This window comes from Cynocephalus volans, chromosome 8, assembly GCF_027409185.1.
Source record: "Cynocephalus volans isolate mCynVol1 chromosome 8, mCynVol1.pri, whole genome shotgun sequence".
NCBI classification, from domain to species: Eukaryota; Metazoa; Chordata; class Mammalia; order Dermoptera; family Cynocephalidae; genus Cynocephalus; species Cynocephalus volans.
The window spans coordinates 28465069-28485440 of NC_084467.1; the positions used below are offsets into that span (position 1 = coordinate 28465069).

A 20372-nucleotide genomic window follows, 5' to 3' on the forward strand; every position below is an offset into this window, starting at 1 on the left:
AATACTTACTGAACACTTACAACGGCATATATTCATACCTTATCTATATAATCCAATGTGGAGATGTTGACATTTTTTTTTTTTTCCTAAAAGATGACTGGTAAGGGGATCTTAACCCTTCACTTGGTGTTGTCAGCACCACACTCTCCCAAGTGAGCTAACCGGCCATCCCTATATAGGGATCCGAACCCGTGGCCTTGGTGTTATCAGCACCACACTCTCCCAAGTGAGCCACGGGCCGGCCCAAGATGTTGACATTTTAACAGAACTGAACATTTCATGCTTACCTAAATGCACAAACATACCTGTACATTAGTCCAGTAACTAAAAAAGAAGACAGCATGAAAGAGTATGATCTGTGATATCCAACATGGTAGCCATTGGCCACAGATGGCTTTTGGGCACTTGAAATGTGGCTGTGACTGAGGAACTGAATTTTTTTTTTTTAAATAAACAAAAGTTTATTTCTTATTCAGGCAAAGCCCAGGAAACTCTACTCTGGGAGCTGAATTTAGCTCCATATGGCTAGTGGCTAACATACCGAACTGTGTAGATCTAGAAAAAATCCTAACACATAATAGATGTTCAATGTTAGTTTATTTCTATTTTCTCTATGAGTACCATTAATTTTTATATCCCCCTTTTTACTAGCAGATAAGTTCAACTAAAATAGCACAACAAAGAATCCCCCATAGGAAGCTAACTAAATTGTTTCTTCCATCAAACAGCAACAGCAGCATAAAAACAAGTGATTTATTAATCAGTTACATTTGCCATACACTGTTTTACGAGCTTCTTAAATGATTACCTCATTTAATCTTTATAATAATTGTATAAAATAGGTACTATTGTTTTGTAAGTAGAGAAATTAAGCTTAGAATTTGTCCAAAGACATACATCTAGCAAGTCAGTAAGCAAACATTCAAACTTAGGCAGTCTAATTCCAGAGACTGTGCTCCTAACCACAGTGCTAAACTGCCTGCATCTTAATGAACCAGTTTACATTAAGATTCATTATAAACACTGTGGTAAATAAACATCCTTCCAACCCAACACCAACTCCAAACACACACACACACACACACACAGAGCAAACTGGAAATCAAACTATTTGAGCCATAGACACAAGGTTATGTGCATGGTAACTGGCTGACCCAAAATAAGTCTCATGTGCCAACTGGTGTGAACATACCAAATTTAGTGACTTTGCACTTATTTGGAAGACTGACAAACTATCATCACCACAGAATAAAATGACTAAAATATAAATTCAAATTTTAGAATTAAAATTTTATTTTGATGGGGAGGGAGGGAGTGGAAATTGGACCTCTAGAAGATGCACAGGCAGACATAGCCAATATTTACTAGAGCCTCATGTCACTGTCTACAAGGGATATTTTCTTAGTAAGACATCAAACATTTCTGCTAGAAGATTAATTGGATTTACTGTATTTGCATGAAACACATTTCCGCTCTTATCTCAATTCTAAAAGGAGCTTAATTCACTTAGTGTCTGTAGCATTTACAACAAAGTTTTTATTGCGCCCAAAGCTGGAATTCTTATTCCAGCTCTGCCTGATAAGTAAGAGGAAAGTCTTACACAGCGAGCCACAGCATATTCTTTTCCCAATACTGCGGGAACTTCTGGGTGTAGGAAAGCTAATATCTGACCCATTTTCCTCTCTCAAGGTGTAAATAAAACCATCGATCTTTCACCTAGACCAAAACAATGTATGTAAATTTGTCTCCTCTTACAATCATGTCTATAGCTTCTCTTCAAATTTCATGATCCTTCAGATTGCAAAAGCCCTTGGTCAAAGCTAGTTCTGAGAGATTCCATTTATTGAGATCTCAGTCCAGTATTATTAGGTACTAGAAAATATACTGCTTTAAAGATCCATAGTAAGTAACTTTTTAAAAAACATTAACACCTGTACTTGTTTAGATTGTCTTATAACTCAGTTTAAGCAAGTGCAGAAGAAAGTGAAACATAATAAAAACATGAATAGCACCAGCATTCTAGAAACACTACTGAAGAACCAAGGAGCTGACCTTAAGGCAGAAGAGTCAAACAGTTATGACACCATTATCATAGCTTTATCTGACCTGCTATGTGACCTGGAGCCAGTCCCTTTGCCACTTTATGCCTTTCACTCCATATCAGTGATAGAGAATTAACTACTATCTGTCTCAGTGGAATAGTGAGTAGATTAAATTATTAAGCAAAATGCTTTGGGCAAACATCATATGAATGTTAAATATTATGATTTACAAGCATTCATTTTCCTAGCACTCCTGTGGGGTTAGGAAGTTATCTCCATTTCATAGATGAGTAAACAGGCACAGGGGTAAGGTCACATGGTAAAGCTCTGTTTACTTAGTCCCTGTGGGAAGGGAAAAATACACACCTTTAGTAATCATATGAACTTTCTTGGCACATTCCACACAATCTTTAATGGATTCAATCCTGAACTTAATGTTCATCTTTTAACATGCTGTTGATGGAATTGAGACAGCTCTAAGACAGCAACAAAGCCAGAATAGGTGAGGAGGAACAATTCTGCATGATTTGGTAAAAAACAATCATAAAGAAAAAGTTAAATAAACACGATGTGAATATTTGCATTATTATTTTCAAGGTTTTACCGCCAACACCACGTGGGACCTTCAGCCACAGGAATTAAGAAATATGGTTTGCTATGAAAACACTTTGAAAAAAATTTTGGTGGTTCTTACAAACTAACAATACTTTTACTATACGACCCAGCAATCACACTCCTCGGTATTTACCCAAAGGAGTTGAAAACTTATGTCCAAACAAAAACCTGCACATGGATGTTTATAGCAACTTTATTCATGATTGCCAAAACTTGGAAGCAACCAAGGTATTCTTCAGTAGGTGAACAAATAAACTGTGGTACATCTAGACCATGTAATATTCAGCGCTAAAAGGAAATATGCTATCAAGCCCTGAAAAGACATGGAGGAAACTCAAATGCCTATTACTAAGTCAAAGAAGCCAATCTGAAAAAAGCTACATAATGTATAATTCCAACTATATGACATTTTGGAAAAGGCAAAAGTATGAAGACAGTAAAAAGATCAGTCGTTGCCAGTGGTTGGGTGACTGAGGAGGGATAAATAGGCATAGCACAGAGGATGTTCAGGGCAGTGAAAATATTCTGTATGATACAATTATCAGTACATGTCATTATATATTTTTCCAAACTCACAGAATGTACAACACCAAGAGTGAATCCTAATGTAAACTATGAACTTTGAGTGATCATGATGTGTCAATGTAGGTTCATCAATTGTAACAAATGTACCACTCTGGTGGAGGATGCTGATAATGAGGGATGCCACAGATGTGGGGACTGGATATCTTTGCAATGTCATCCCTTGGTATCCTTGGGACACTGCCTTCAGGACCCCCCATGAAACCCAAAATCCACAAATGCTCAAGTCCCTTACATAAAATGGCATAGCATTTGCATATAACCTACTTACATCCACCTATATACTTTAAATCATTAGATTATTTATAATATCTAATACAATGTGAATGTTATGTAAATAGTTGTTATGCTGTATTTTTTATTTGTATTATTTTTTACTGTTGTATCGTTATTTTTGTTGTTTTGGGTTTTTACATTTCATTTATTTATAAAGTCACAAAGACACTCTCTCTCTGTCTCTCTTGCTTCCTCTCACCATGTGATCTGCTTGTACCCACTGGCTGCCTGCCACTTTCCACCATGACTAGAAGCAGCCTGAGGCCCGTGCCAGATGCAACCGTCCCAGAATCATAAGCCAAATAAACCTCTTTTCTTTATAAATTACCCAGTCTCAGGTATTCTGTTATAGCAACACAAAACGGGCTAATACAAATAGGAAGGGTTCAGGAAAGCCAAAATACTACTCATGTCTAATAGGAATCTAAAAGAAGAACAGAAAATTTTTCTGCTCTTATCCAAGACTGGCTGCTATATATAGCTTACCCGACTCCGAAGACAGTCAGCCAGATTTCGGCGTGTGAAATTAGCTGCTGCTGTGGGAGACAATTCATATCCTGGTACAAGAGATAAAGTCATATGTAAAGTGAGGCAGAAGGAATACCAGTACCCCAAATCATTTCACTACCCCTGTTCTTAAAGCCCACCATCTTTTGTACACTCACAGTATATAAAATACACAGATAGAGGGGTACAATCCTACTTCTAGTCTCTTTTCTCATGCAACAGTTAATAAACAGCTCTTTAGCACTGACAGCAATTCCTGTCCACAAACAGAATCAGGGTCACTGTTCTGTGGTGGGATCAAATTCATAGCCTTGCTTATACTATTCATTCATCAACAGACTGTGGTTTCCTCTGCAGAAGGAAAGGAATATAAATACACGGGTGTTGAAAAAAAAGAAAGAAACCTTGAGATGCCAATTTTTTTAAAGCTTAACTGAAAAGCTATCAGAAGAAGAGAGGCTGGAAGTTAGGAATGCCTCAGAGTCATGCTTTATAAAAAAAAAATCTAACTTTATTTAGAAGTATAATATGATTTTCAAAAGTACAAGCTACAGAAAAAGAATGTTTCCATCATTCTACAATTATAAAAAAAACACCTCAAGAATAAAACTTCTAAAAATAAAAAAAAGTTGTAATGCCAACAAAGGTACACCCCAAAGGAATGATGTCAGGTGTGCATTTAACAATGTATTCACTTTAAAATTTAACCCCCCCAAAAATTTCTGCACAGCAAAAGAAACAATCAACAGAGTAAAAAGACAACCTACAGAGTGGGAGAAAACTTTTGCCAACTATGCATCCAACAAGGGACTAATATCCAGAATATACCTAGAACTCAAGCAATTATACAGTAAAAAAATAAATGACCCAATTAAAAAATGGGCAAAGAAGCTGAATAGACATATTTCAAAGGAAAACATACAAATGGTCAACAGATACATGAAAAAATGCTCAATATCACTAGTCATCAGGGAAATGCAAATTAAAGCCACAATGAGATACCACCTCACTCCAGTTAGACTGGTGATGATCAAAAAGACCGTGAATAACAAATGCTAGTGAGGGTGTGGAGAGAAGGGAACACTACTGCACTGTTGGTGGGAATGTAAATTAGTACAACCACTTTGGAAAACAATTTGGAGGTTTCTCAAACAACTACAGATAGATCTTCCATATGATCCAGCAATCCCTCTTCTGGGTATATATCCAGAGGAATGGAAATCATCGTGTCAAAGGGATACCTGCACTCCCATGTTTATTGCAGCTCCTTTTACAATAGCCAAAATATGGAACCAACCTAAATGTCCATTAATAGATGAGTGGATAAGGAAACTGTAGTACATATATACTATGGAATACTACTCTGCCATAAAAAAGAATGAAATACTCCCATTTGCAACAACATGGATGAAACTGGAGAAACTTATGTTGAGTGAAACAAGCAAAGCACAGAGGGATAAATACCTCATGTGCTCACTCATTTGTGGGAGCTAAGAGAGAAAGGAAGGCAGGAAAGAAAGACCACAGTAGTCCCATGATCCAATAGAGGGAGGGAACATTCCTAGGGCTACAAATTGAAGTTGAGGGGAGAGGGGGAGGGGGAGGGAGGTTGGGGGATAATTGGAAGGGAACATAGGGTACAAAAGTAATTTCTGGTAATGGGTATGTCCCCAGTATGAATCTGGCCCCCACATCATGGGCAGGAGGTGGAACAATCAGCTTTGTATCTCATGAATATTATATATATATAATTTTTTAAAAATAAAACTTAACCCCCCAGTAAAATGGGACCAGTGCCAAAAGACACAAGAATCATCTACAACTCAGTGGACCCACACAGAAAATGCCAGTTTGGAAAGACACAATGTGTTTAAGTTATTCTCTATAACATCAAACACAACTGACAGATCAGGTGAGATTTAGATTAAAATTCTAACAAATATTTATTGAGCAACTACTATGTTCAGGTTCTACACTGGGTGTTTTCACATGTATTACTGAATTTCATCCTCACAAATCTATTAGTGCATATTAAATCATAATGAAAGCAACCCTGGACAAAAAGGAACACTTTTCAGTTCTTCCACTAATCTCCCAAACACCACAAAAAATTAGAGTTATCTAAAAGCAGAAAAGTCTGATTTCTGATTATCTGCATATAGACTTTTTTTCTCTTTTTCTTTCTCTCATTTTAGCTCAGTTCTTTAACTTTACATGCATAAGAATTACCATATAGGGTTACGTATACAAAACTGTACTTGACAGGTAATGTAAGGATCTTTAAGGGCAATTTTAACTAAACACAATTTTTATTCTATGCACTGACTTTAGACCCTAAAACCCATTGTAACAAGCAACTTGTCCACTCTTCCCCTCTCTCCCAGTGAAATACTGCTGTACCTACTATACTTCAGAAACATTATTGGCACACTTTACCTGCCATGTAGGCAAAAAGTGGAACCACTAAAAAAAAGCAGAACTATTGAAATATTCTTTTTTTTTTGGCAGCTGGCCGTAAGGGGATCTGAACCCTTGACCTTGGTGTTCTAACTCTACATTCTAACCAACTGAGCTAACTGGCCAGCCCTTGAAATATTCTAAACTTGTTTAAACCTAAGTACCATGTGCTTTAGGTTCCTGGACGGCAGGGACTAAGCCGTCTTCATCTTTGAATTCTGTTGTACTACGCAGAGTGCTTAACATATATGAAGCCCTCAAAAATATTTATGAAATTGAATGCATAATGCTAAATCTGCTGCCTAAAAAACTATATGAATGGATCTTACCTAGTCACTGTACAAATGCAGTTATATTCAAATTAAGTTCCTCCACGGCACCATATCATACCAGTGTGGTGTATAGGGGTCATTCAACTGTGAAGTAAGTAATGGTTAAGGTTCTCTCTGCCAGAGCACCACTACAAACTTTCCTGGATCAGAGGGCTAGTGGCTTGTACTGTTTCATAGAGAGGTTTTCCTAGTGAATAAGAATTCATTAGCCCCAGAGAGAGCTCGCAAAATACCTCACAAAAATCCTAATTATCTCTCTAGACAGGAACCTACCAGAGAGATAAGATAGAATCCTTTTATGGCACAATAAATACCATACAATTACACAGAGCTTTAAGTTTAAAAAGCATTTTCATATGTATTATTCATTAGTATTATTATAATTCCATTTTAGAGATAAGGGAAATAAAGGCCCATAGAGGATAAGTGACTTGTCTCATAGAGAATAGTAAAGCCAAGTTTTACTTAGATCCTTTAGCTTAAGCTCAAATCTCATCCTCTGAAATATCTAACACTTAAAAAGTCTGATATTTCCATCCCCATCTCCAAGATGGTGCATAGTTTCATCTACCAAGTATCAGTGTTACAATGGTTCTCTGTTCTGGGATTTTTGTAAAAAAAAATCTTTGGGATCAGAAAGATTAGAATTTTTAGGGTCTAGATAAGGTTTTAAAAGGAGGAAGGCTCAGGGCTGGCTGGTTAGCTCACTTGGTCACAGTGCAGCTTTGAAACACGAAAATATGACCACATAAGTCTGCTCATGCACAGAAATGCCAGTAAAGAATAGTCTTTTTCAGTTCAATTTTAAAGATAAAGTGTGGTGGGCTGAATTGTGTCCTCCAAAAATTCATATGTTGAAGTACTTCAGAATGTGACTGTATTTGGAGATAGAGTCTTTAAAGAAGCAATTAAGTTAAAATAAGGTTTATAGGGTAGGCCCTAACCCAATGTAACCAGTGTTCTTATAAGAAGAAGCAATCTGGACACAGACAGTACAGAGGGAAAATCATGTGAAGGCACAGGGAGAAGACAGCCATCTATAGGCCAAGGAGAGAGGCCTCGTAAGAAATCAACACTGTGGACAGCTTTATCTCAGGCTTCTAGCCTCCAGAACTGTAAGAAAATAAATTTCTGTTGTATAAGCCACCCAGTCTGTGGCACTTTGTTATGACAGCTGTAGCAAACTAATACACCAACCACAGTTACACTCTAAGTTTTACCCACCATTTCGCATCTTATAAAGTTGCACATTTTTCTGAATATATTCTGCAAACTGTACAGTGTCTCCAGCCTCTCCAACACATAGGAGTAAGATTTTTTCACTCATCTTAAACATCTTGTCATGATCTGCTCAAAGAAAAAAAGTGTTAGAAACTGCCTTAATAGAACCTGATAGCTATTATACATGTAACCATAAACATGTTTATTAATTATATTCAATAATTTCACAAATCATTGTTTTTAGAAGACTTTAATAAATAACAGTATTAATTTCTCGCTTTCACTCTCCATGTTATCCATCAGCATATATTATTGTCAATTTCAATTGGAGAACGTATATGAAAACTGACAACTGAAAATAAAATTTAGAACATTTAAAGGCATTTGAAATGCAAGGAACAGAGCAACAGAAGAAACTGAAGGAATCTAGCCAATGGTGATTATCTTTAGGCTTATAATTACAAAGCTGAGAAATGTTTCCATAAATACAAACCTTAGTTACTATATTTATACACATACAAAAGCATATATGAAAAGGACCCATGCTACAATTAAAATTAAAGAGCCATCCCAAAGAAGAATAGAAAATCAACTGAGAATATAAATCATCTTAAAAAGTAAACCACTCCATTTCCAAAGAAAGAGAGAATTGAAATGACCGACAAAGCAAACATTCTAATGAATATTCTAACATAAGCTATTTAAAATACCTCACAAAAATTCTAATAGGCTAATCTAGCTGAACCAGACTCATTCAGATTAGACAGATAAATAAATATTCAGATTGCAATTACTGCCTGAGGAAGAAAACTCTATATTCAGTCTGCAGCTTCAGAAAAAGCCTAAATCGTAGTATCTTACTCTCGCTTTCACTTTTCATTTTTCAAATAGTGCTGAATAATCTTCCCCGGGAGACATGTTTCCTGTTTGAAAGCTTCTGAAATGTCAAAAATCCCTTAATAGGATTTAAAGAACAAAATGCTACTTTCGAATACTTTACAAGTGTTTGAGAGTTGTAGATACCAATAATATGACTTCTTAGACTTTGGAAAAACACACACACACACACACACACACACACACACACACACACACAGAAATGTGCCTGTAGATAGTATCAAATTGCCTTAAAACTAGGCCAGCTGCCAAAAAAAAGAAAGAAAGAAAGAAAAGAAAAGAAAATTGCCTTAAAACTCTGAAACAAACATACTTTTATTTGTTATATAGGCTACAGATTTGAAGACTATTTATAAAACTTGTTTATAACATAAAAAAACTTGTTTATAAAAGAGAAAAATTCACATATAGTTATATTATCTATGCAATGAAAAAGGACGAGAGAGTATATTCTAAGTCACCAGTGATAAGAGTATGGCAATTTTTATTTCCTTCTTTTTTTGCTTATCAGTATTTCCTAAAATTTCTATACTAATATGCATCAATTTTGTAAGAATTTTGTAAAACTTCTATTCTTAATATGCACGTTTTGTAAATATTATTTAATAAGTTTGCACTATTTTTACAATAAGAAAAAAGACTGTCCTTATTTGGGGGTGGGGAGCTTGTTTACAAAGAATTTATTTCACATTTAGAGGGAAGGCTAAAATTATAGGCAGTAACCCATTCAATTTTGAAATAAACTTAATACAAGGCCAAAATGTTCTTTTTAAACAGTAAGCATGTCCAGTGAGTAGTGTGGGGCTATATAAAAGCACAAGTGATAAATACTAATGGCCTGAGTTGTACAGGAAACCGCCTATGTAGCTGTAGGGAATTTCTGATCCTTGACAAGGAACTTACAAGATCCACATACATGAAACAAATGGACAGCAAAATGAACATCAGTGTGTAATACTGTGGATGGAAAACTGGACTAGAACCCAATAGACTTCAGTTATGATCTTGACTTGCACTGAACTTGGGCAAATTATGTGCCCTTTCTAAGCCCCAGTTTCCAAATGTGTAAAACGGTGATAAAAACACTTACCCCTGACTAACTAGCAGGTGAGGAAAACTGTAATGAATTATGTACATGTACAACATCATTATACTCAGTGTTAGATAACATAGTTCAGATTACACACACTACAGGAATTCAGAAAAGAGAGAGTTCTGTGTGGGCTGGAGTATTCTGAGAAACTTGAAAGCAATTCTATATAGGCCAAGAGGAAAGAGACATGAAATGCAGCACATAATCAAACCAAGAGTTGCATCACCTAACTTTATTAAGCAGGCAATCTTGAGGAAATGTCTTCTCTACAGTATCAAAATATTTTACAAAACGACATACTGAAAAACTGATTGGAAATATTACTCTCATTTTACACTTAAAGAAAATTAGTTCCAAAAGGGTAGTACTTTTCAGCCTTCTTGCCTACTCTACACAAGTTTTGCAGTAAATGATCAGGGAAAAGTCCTCATACATTTCTAAAATTCCTATCATAAAAGTTTTTTATAGGGAAAATTACAGAGAGTTGAATGTAATTATTTCCAACTATTGTTCTTTTTTCCTTTTCGGCAGCTGGCCAGTATGGGGATCCAAACCCTTGACCTTGGTATTTTATTTTAACACCATGCTCTAATCAACTGAGCTAACTGGCCAGCCTCCAACTAGTTCTCAAGAACTAACTCAAACTCATCTTCCTCCCATACATAGTCATCTTTCTTTTCTCTGAATACTCTTAGAATTTAGTCCTAAACTCATTATTTAAAAAAACCAACCTAATACTAACTAGTGATACTTTTATTGTACAAAATCATCCTGCAGTATTTATTTCCTTGTTTTCTTAATGTTGTGGACCCTTCTATGGATTATATTTAATACGTTGTATCCCCTATAACAACTAGAAATACTAAGTACGTAAGTAGACTTAAGGAAAATTCTTCTCTTCCCAATATGTGATTTCACATACATTATTGGGATGAAATAGAAGTCCCATAAAGGTAATGACTTCGTTATTGCTCTACCTAGACACTATTTCATACTAAAATCACTTGCTTGTCAAAAGCCTTAGTATTCAAAATAATTAACAAATATACTCTCAAAACAAATTTACTCCTTTGGAAAGACCGGTTTACAAACAGAACTTCTACAAACTAATCATGGAATTTCATAAAGTAATTTCACTTGAGGAACAATGCATAGCACAGATTTTTAACAAACGACTTTCAGGTCCCTCTTCCTTTTCCGGAAAGAATAGAACTAAAAAAAAATAGAACTCAAGCAAAGTCCCTCAGACTTATTTCCATCTCACAAGGTGAGAGCCACAGCCTGACAATCAGATGCTTGTCACTTTACAATAGCAGTAGTAGACATTTTTTTGCCTTTGTTCACATACTTTAGAAAACCCCAGATTTAATCATTTCCTTTCCTTAAACCCAAGATGAATTGTCATCTGCCCTCAAAGCTTTCCCTAATCTCTACAGTCAGAATCAATTTTTCCTCTGCATTACCTGAGAAGTTTAATTGTACTCTTCATATGGCACATCCCTTTTTGGCTCCTGTTATAATTATTTGTACACATATCCGAATCTCTTACTGAATTGCAAATTGTTTTAAAATAGGGGCAACCTCTCAGCACCTAGCACTGTAAAGTGCACACAGGTGCCCAAAACCTACTTGTCAAATTAACATTAAATCATCTGAACCAAAGCATAATACTTTTCCAACAGTAGCATGTCTATGATCAATCACGAAAACACTCTCTTAGATTCTACTAATCAACAATTAAAATCGTTTAGAAGTTATGTATTGAGTACTTACTATAAAGAGATAGTATAGTATAGGAGCATGGGCAAAAGATCTGGATTCAGACAGCATAGGTTTGAAACTGGTTTCTGCCACTTGTGACCTTAATATCTGTGCCTTAGAACTAACATCTGTAAAGTGGTGATATAATGATGCCTATCTCAAAAGGTTAAGTGAATTAATGAAACACTAACACAGCACCTGATACATAATAAATGTTTAGCATTACTACTACTAAGTATTTGCCAAAAGCTAAGCATTCTCAAGTAATTAATTCACTCAATCCTCCCAACAAGTTTGTGAATTTGGTGTTATTAATCTAACAGATGAGGAAATCTGGGCACTGTGAAATAACTTATACAAAGTCATAAAAGAAATAAGTGACAGGGCTTCGGTCTCCTAAGTCCATTAACTACAAGGAAAACATTACCTGATTGATCCTGACAGTTAAAAAAAGAAAAGAAAAATGAGGAAAGCCTGGTAGTCAGTGCCCTGGAAAAATGGAAGAAGACATGAGCTGAGCCACGGTAAAATAACGGGCAGCGGAAGGGAAATGCCACAGTCTCAGCTCTCCCCAGGATCCCATTTATGCCGCGGGCAAACTAACCTCATTACCAGCGCAAACAGGAAACATCAGAAATTCGGGGGCCCTGATGCCCGGCAGGCGCTTAAACACTTAAAAACAGAATTCGCCTAGGCAACTCACCTAGAAGAAGCATTTAGCGAAGGCCAGAGCAGAGCATTGACCTAGGAGCCCTGGGAGGAGCGAATGCCAAGACCCTAGGCTTGTCTGCCTGTCTCTTCAGTTTTAAAAAATAAGTGTGAGCAGAGCAGTTTCCACCCCCAGACCTCCCTGGTATCCACCACCCGCCTCTCCACGAACGCCCTCCGGCTACCCCTACACCTAGGCCCGGCTGGGCCTTCCCTGCTTCCCCTCACCGTCCTTCATCTGGACAATATTGCTGGCGGCCACCCGGTCGGAGGCGACAAGGACATAGTCGGGGCCCTGGATGCCGATGAGGTACTCCATGGTGGAGGGAGGCCGGGGGCTGAGGGTTGGACAGAGCTTGGAACTCGCCGACTTCTCAGCGTCACCAGTGAGACAGCACCGCGGAGCTTAGCTCCGCACGACGCAAGCAGCGCGCCACTCCGACCACCGGCGCTTTCTGATGACGTCGAACTGTCGCGAGAAGTTGGAGAGCGGGAGCGGCGCCCGGCGTGGTGTCGGCCGTCTTACACTGCACTTTCCTCTGGGATTGTTCTGGACTCTTGCGGTACCTGCTCTGCAGGTCGCTTACTTTGTGTAACACCCAGTTTCTTTATCTACTAGATGGGATTTTAAAATTCACTTCAGGATAAAACCACGCCCTGTATGTAAAGTGCTGAGCACCTGTACGTGCCAAAAAGGGGTAGATCCCCAGGTGGCCGTTATCTTCGTTGCTCGGTAAAATCTCGCCAGAAATCTCTTCCTTGCAAGTCAGATGGAAGAAAAATTAATTTCACAGGAGTTTACATCCTAACGAAAATAATGTATAGTTGGATTAAAGATATAAATACGGAGGTTAAAATTATAACAGTGGAAGAAAAAATAGAAAATATTTTTATAGTCTTTGGCAGAGACGTGTTTCTAAGCACGACAGGAAACCCAGAAGCAATATAGGAAAAGACTTGACAGATTTGACTACATAAAATTACAAGTTTCTATATGATAAAAGCCATCCTTAGGCTCAAAGGTAAATATAAATTGGGAATGTTTCAACGTATGTTTCAACATATGAAATATTTAATATCTGTAATTTAAAAAGCATTCCTACATTTCAATGGGGGTTGGGGGGACACAACATGATTTAAAAAGGACCAAAGGTTAGAAAAAGGAGTCCACAAAAGAAGCAACGCTAAAGGCCAATAAACATAAAAAGAGCCTCAACTTTGATGGTAATTAGGAAAACGAGAAATATGAAACAAGAAGAAAGTACAAACTGGTGGTAAGATTATAAATTGTTCAGACCTTTTTATATAGGGCAATTTGATATCAAAATTTAAGTGTACATAACCTTTTAAATGTGTTCAAAAGAAATGTTTGCACAAGTAACCCAAATATTTGTGTACAGAGATATAAATGTAGCAGTACTGCACCAGCAACCACAAAAAAAGGGGAACAACTTACGTGTCCATAAGTAGAGACATTATTATATAAACTATGGTACACTCATACGGTGGAATATTATGCAGCCATTAAAAAGAATGAAATGAATCTCAATATACCTATATATGCCATGGCCTAAGATATAAGTGAAAATGAAAATGCTTTCCTTTCTGTAGCACAATGCCATTTTGTTTTAAAAATAAATATTTGAAGGGGATCTAAACCTTTGACCTTGGTGTTATCAACACCATGCTCTAACCAACTGCCAACAAGCCAGCCCATGGTGAGTGTAATTTATTTAATTTATTATTTTTTTTTTTGTCATTTTTTCGTGACCGGCACTCAGCCAGTGAGTGCACTGGTCATTCCTATATAGGATCCGAACCCGCGGGAGCGTCGCCGCGCTCCCAGCGCAGCACTCTACCGAGTGCGCCACGGGCTCGGCCCATGGTGAGTGTAATTTAAAGGGAGGACTTTCACTTTTTATTTTATACACATCTGTATTCTTTGAATGTTTCACAATGTTCATGTATTACTGGTAATTTTTTAATAGGAAACAAACAAACAAACAACAACAAAAAAAAAAACCCAGCCATCCCTTTATATCTTTCAGCAATTCTGAAAAAACCTGAAGTATTCCATGACTAGTTTCTGACATCCACAACTGAGCCTTCATGCTGGTTCCCTGAGAAATGGAAAAAGAGTTGCAATTACATCTGCAAACACAAGTATGCAATTCATTTGCCTCTGCAGAAATTGTAGTACTTACTTCATTCCGAATGTTTCTTCCAGCTGTCTGCCCATAAAGGAACGCAGAGCCTGAGGAGTTTGGAGAAGCCTATCTATCATGGGATGCATGCCGGGGGCAAATGAGGTCATTAAGTCAACCATCCCACTACGAACACAACTGCATCCATCATCCTAGAAAGATTCTTTTCTTAAACACCGCTGGGGAAGCTCACTTTCTTTCTCACTGTCAATGTGTATGTGTGTGCTTTTTTTTTTTAATTGCAAAAAAATCATAGTTATACCACACACACAAAAATAAATAATACAAAAGAAGTGAAGAGTTAAATATCTCTCCTCCTTCCGCCAACGGTAACCACCCACCAATGTCTGTATCCTTCCAGACCTTTTCCTTTGTATATACCAATATTCATTCATTCATTCATTCATTAGGTCAGTCAGTCATTCACAAAGGCTGCAGAATTCTGAATTGGAGGATGCACAGTCTTTTGTGGATCTTTAATTTCAGAGGAACCCTACTTACATCCTTCACAAAAAAATATATGGTTTTAAACAGGACCTAGTTATCTTTTAAGATGGCTCTTCCTACTCAGGACTCTTGAAATCCACTGTAGCTGAGTAACATTAGAGCTGCCCTAACTTCTTGTTAGTATAGAGGAAAGTTAGTTTTCATGACCTAACTTGCACTACCTCGCTAAGAATCAGGGAGAACCCCTCCTCCAATGAAACTCTTAGAATAACTAAGTTTTAGAATTAGAGAAAATGTGTGGAGGTTCACAGAAACACCATGATGTAACCAACTTTTTCTGTAAAATGGCCAGATAGTAGATACTTTTGACTTTGAAGGTCATACCATTTCTGTAACAGCTACTCAATGATGCTATTGTAGTGTGAAAGCAACCATAGACAATACATAAACAAGTGAGGGTGTCTATGTTCCAATGAAACTTTATTTACAAAACAGATGGGGAAAGGGGGAAGGTGGATTTGGTCCACGGGCCATAAGTTTGCCAACCCCAGTACAGTGGGAAGCCTTAGGGTAGTCAGCACCTAATTCTGGTCCTAGCACGACCTCCTTCAGTCTTGGTGCAAAATTCACTTAGCCTCCCTGAGCCTCAATTTCCTTACTTATAAAAGGGGATTCAAAAGAGAGGTTTGCTTTATTTTTCCCTTGAGATGGGAAGGGGATAAAAGTTTGGTTGTTTCCATGAGTATAGGAACAATATCCTGCTCCCTCATGAACCCTGGGGAGTTTGGTAGGACCTTAATGAAGAATGACTGCAGCATCAGGAAATATGGCCATAATGTGGGAGGCTGCCAGCCTTACCAAGACTCCTAAGCCCAAGTTTGAGATGAAAGCATCAGCATGGCTTACACTCAAAAGACCTTGTGAACTTAGACAATAGGGTTGGGACAACGGTAGACTGGAGATCACAGGTGCATCCCTAAATATTCAGGACAGTTAATGTATTGGATACATTTGATATCCTGCCTATATCCCCTTTACCTACCTGGTAAAGGTTTGGTTGATAATGTTGGTTGATAACAACTCACAACTACTCTATTCTTCAGAGAATTTTCCTCAGCCAACTAGGAGGTCACCCTTGCCTGGGAGGCTGTGCACTTATACCCTTTGACTGGTGACTGACTGACACAGGAATAAAAGGCCAGTTCCCTTAATTTAAGTGGGATATAGTTTGTCCTCCAGAGTTTCCCTGTAGGATCAGACTAAAGCTAGTCTCCAGCCAAGATCACGTCCTTACTTAGCTTTTTCTCCCTGCCATATCTTGCTTCCCTACTCTTTCTCCTGAGGGCACTCCCCCAATTAATGACTTGAGCAAGCATCCACATTTCAGTTCACTTCTAGGGAACTCAAACTAAAAGAACTTTGGTACCAGAAGTGATTCTACAAGCAGTCTCCACAGATCCCGGAGTGGGATCAGTCACCAGCTAGATGACAGTGAGGACACCAACACTTGCAGTAGGAAAAATATTGATGGTCCCTGACCTGCCATAACAGTGCAATTGCTGAGACTTTCATCTGTGTTTAACTAGGATGGGATACAGTGAAAGAGGATGCATTAGCTGAAACAAACTCTTGGACATTTGAGAGGTATGGGAGAAACAATAATTTTAAGGACCAAAGAATTTGGTGGGCTGTTGCTAAGTGCCATTGATTCAGTGAAGAGAAAACGTGATGGTATCACCTCTGTTAATCAACAACTTAAAGAAAAGTGTGAGAGTCAGAGGGTCTCCTTGGCAGCATTAAAGGTTCTCTCCTCTCCTGGAGCTGGAGGGCAGAGAACTGAAGATCAGGCCCAGACTTAACTGTAGAGTGTCAGAATTTCAGAAAGGCTGAGTTGAGGCCAGGATGTTACTCCAACTTAGGATCCTGATAAGGAAGGAATGAAACCCTGAGATCTTGGATGGGGATATCTGACTACAATGAAATTGTGAACATGAATTCTAAGATTCCTCTGAACTCTGAGCTGCAGAAGTGATTCAATCTTCTTGCTGGGAGACTACATTTGAAACCTATGCAGAGGCATCAAAGGAGGCAAGTATCTATTAAAATAATGCTTGCCCTAATTAGGATTTTCCTCCAACTCCCTTTCTGTCCAGTAGGACCATAGTTAGACTCAAATCTCAGCATATCCTGCCTGGGGATGTCCTGGTCCTGCTAAGGAAGGACAGAAATTACACACCAAAGAACTATAGAATCTTTTAATATGTGTCAGTAGGAACCAGCAGAGTATGTCTGGACATAGATCTGAGTGTGCTGGATTAAGGGAATATAAAGCTGGATAAGACAGAGTTTTCAACATGGGAGCACCTTCCCATGACACAGGATATAATACTTTGGCAAGGGCCCTAAGAAATGGTTTTAATATGCTGCTTAAATGACTCTTGGAAGTTTGAAAAAAGCAATAGCTTATCTTAAACAAAAAAGAGAAGCTAGAATTGCCATGGCACATTTTGGAGGAAGGGATTAAAAGGCTCTGAAGTGAGCAGGCTAAAATTGGTCTATTCAATAAGTTCAGAAAACCCACCACATAACCATGTGTTTTGGGGAGGCACAGAAGACTCTCCATTAATGAAAGTGATAAAGTGGTGGTGAGGGAAAACTAGCATCACTGAAAAGCTCAGTAATAGCTGTCCTCTGTAGGGTGGCTGTAATGGTAGGAGATGCTTTACGGAACCAGACTCCCTATGACCATTGGAGATGACATGGTCTCTGAATACCAGTAGGCAGCACTTAGACATCAGAAACAAGACGGGTGTAATTACCTCAATGGTCATATAGGTAAGGATGGCATCCAGGGGAACTTGGCCTGCAGGTTAAAGAGATGTCATAGCTTTCCTAGGGATGAGGTAACTGGGTAGCTGGGTACTGCTTAATAGATATAATCAAAGGAGATCAAGAATAGATTAGAAGATTTCTGAAGTAAGCCTTCTCAGTAGAAAGTCACAATCCCTTGCCAAATATCCAAACCCCAGTAAGTTTTCAGACCCAGTACTTATCAACTAAAGGAGTGTTATTTCCCCAGGAGGAAGGACCCTACAACACCAGGACAAGTATATATAGTAGTGAGTCCCTCAGTTATTCCCCAAGGGGACTTATGGTAATTTCAGGTGGTCGTATGCCAAGGAAAAGGAAATACCCAGATTTTTTAAGGGCTGTGGATACAGAATCAAAGTCAATTTTTTTTTTTTTTTTAAGATGACCGGTAAGGGGACCTTAACCCTTGACTTGGTGTTGTCAGCACCATGCTCTCCCAAGTGAGCCAACCGGCCATCCCATCAGCACCACACGCTCCACAGGCTGGTCCCCAAGTCAATTTTCATACCTGAGGACCCAAAGTGCCATCATGGTTTCCTACTTAAATGAGGGGCATATGGAGATCAGATAATAAATATAGTCCTTACAGTAGGTCCACCAGGTCCAGAAATTCACCCAGTGACCACTTCCTTGGTTCTTAAATGTGTAATTAGAAAGGACATGCCTAAGAGTTGGCAGAACTCTCACATAAAATTCTTGACCCTTAGGTTAAGAGACATTGTAGTAGGAAAGGCCAAGTGGAAGCCCCTGTAACTTCCCCCAATTCCAACCATTATAGTATATTAAAAATATCATGTAGAAACTATACAAACGAAACACTGAGAAAAAAGACTGAAAAAAAAAATGAGCAGAGCATTAATGAGATGTGAGGTCAAGGTCAAGTAGCCTAATATGTGTGTATTTGAAGTCCTCAAATGAGGGAAAGGAAAGAAATTTTATTTTAATAATAGTAAAAAAGTTTCCAAATTGGATGAAAAGTATAAACTTGCAGAGTTTATATTTTGAGTTATATATAAAAATACATATAACTCAAAATGTTAAACCCCAGACACAAGAAACATGAAAAAAACTACACTGATGAATATCACAATCAAATTGCTTAAAACTAGTAATAAAAAGAAAATCTTAAAAGCAGCAAGAGAAAAAAGCCATACAGAGAACCAGAGATATGGATGGCATCAGACTCCCTATCAGAAATAATAAAATCTAGGAGACAATAGAAAAATATCTCTACTTATTGACTGTTTTTGTTTATTTGTTTGGGGTTTTTTTGGCAGCTGGCCAATACAGAGATCAAATCCTGGCCCTTGGTGTTATCAGCACCATGCTCTAACCATCTGAGCTAAACCAGCCTGAGAAATAACTGGCCAGCCCTGAAAAATATCTTTAAAGTATTGGGAAGAAATGTTAACCCAGAATTATTTTCTTTTCAAAAGACGTTTTCAGTCATCGAAAACCTGAAAAAAAATTATCACTAGAAGACCTGCATTTCAAGAATATTAGAGGAATTTCTAGAAGTGGGGAGAAAATTATACCAGATGAAAACATAGATCTACACGAAGAGCTCTGGAAGTGGTAAAATATGTGGGAAAATATAAAGGCTTTGATTCTTATTATTTAAGTGTCTTTGAGATAATTGTTTAAAGCAAAAATAATGTATTGTGGGGTTTGTAACATATTTAGAAGTAAAATGTAGAACAATAAAGCACAAAGGCCAGGAGGGGAGAAACTGGGATACACTTCTGTAAAGATCTTATACTATACATGAGGTAGTATAATATTTCTTGAAGGTAGACAGATAAGTAAAATATGGATACAGTAAACCTCAAACCATCATTAAAATAACACTACAAAGGGTTATAGCTAATAAGCCAACAGAAAACATGAAATGAAATAACATAGTCCAAAAGAAGAGAAAAAAGGAAGAAAGGAAACCTGTGCCTGATATACATGTATGATAGGCATTCAATAAATGTTATTATTATTGCTATTATTTACCATCTTTAAAGGTCGCTCTTCAAGCCCCAGAGCTGTACGGTAGTTATGCAAAGCGCCAGGCAACGCCCAGTAAGAACCATCCATCAGAGCCATGTATCAGTGTGGGAGGTCCCAGGGCTGTATCAGAAGGAAGTTCATGGGAGAGGGTGGGCCAGAGGGAGGCCAGAGGAAAGGAAGGTTATCCAACCGAAGTGTTGAAAGGGAAAAGCTGCCCATCAAAGCCTCAATTAGAGAGGCAGGGCAAGGCAGAAGGCCGGGGATGGGTGGGGTGTGTTTGGGGTAGCTAGAGAAAGTACAAACAAGTAAACTGCAGATTTGGAATAAATACTCAGAAGGGCAATATACCTCCTGGCCCAGGGTC

The 20372-nt window shown here is 37.9% G+C and overlaps 1 protein-coding gene across 1 annotated transcript in view; it reads right to left on the reverse strand.

Moving 5' to 3' along the window:
- Positions 1–12904, reverse strand: part of PSMB2 (proteasome 20S subunit beta 2) — a 32492-nt gene extending 19588 nt beyond the window's left edge. Inside the window, exons 1-3 of the mRNA XM_063105224.1 lie at positions 12720–12904; positions 8036–8158; positions 4002–4072 (exon numbers count right to left, since the gene is read on the reverse strand). Of these exons, the coding sequence (XP_062961294.1) occupies positions 4002–4072; positions 8036–8158; positions 12720–12810 (285 nt within the window). The 5' untranslated portion in view covers positions 12811–12904. The remainder of the gene's footprint in view (positions 1–4001; positions 4073–8035; positions 8159–12719) is intronic.
- Positions 12905–20372: the final 7468 nt, after the last annotated feature.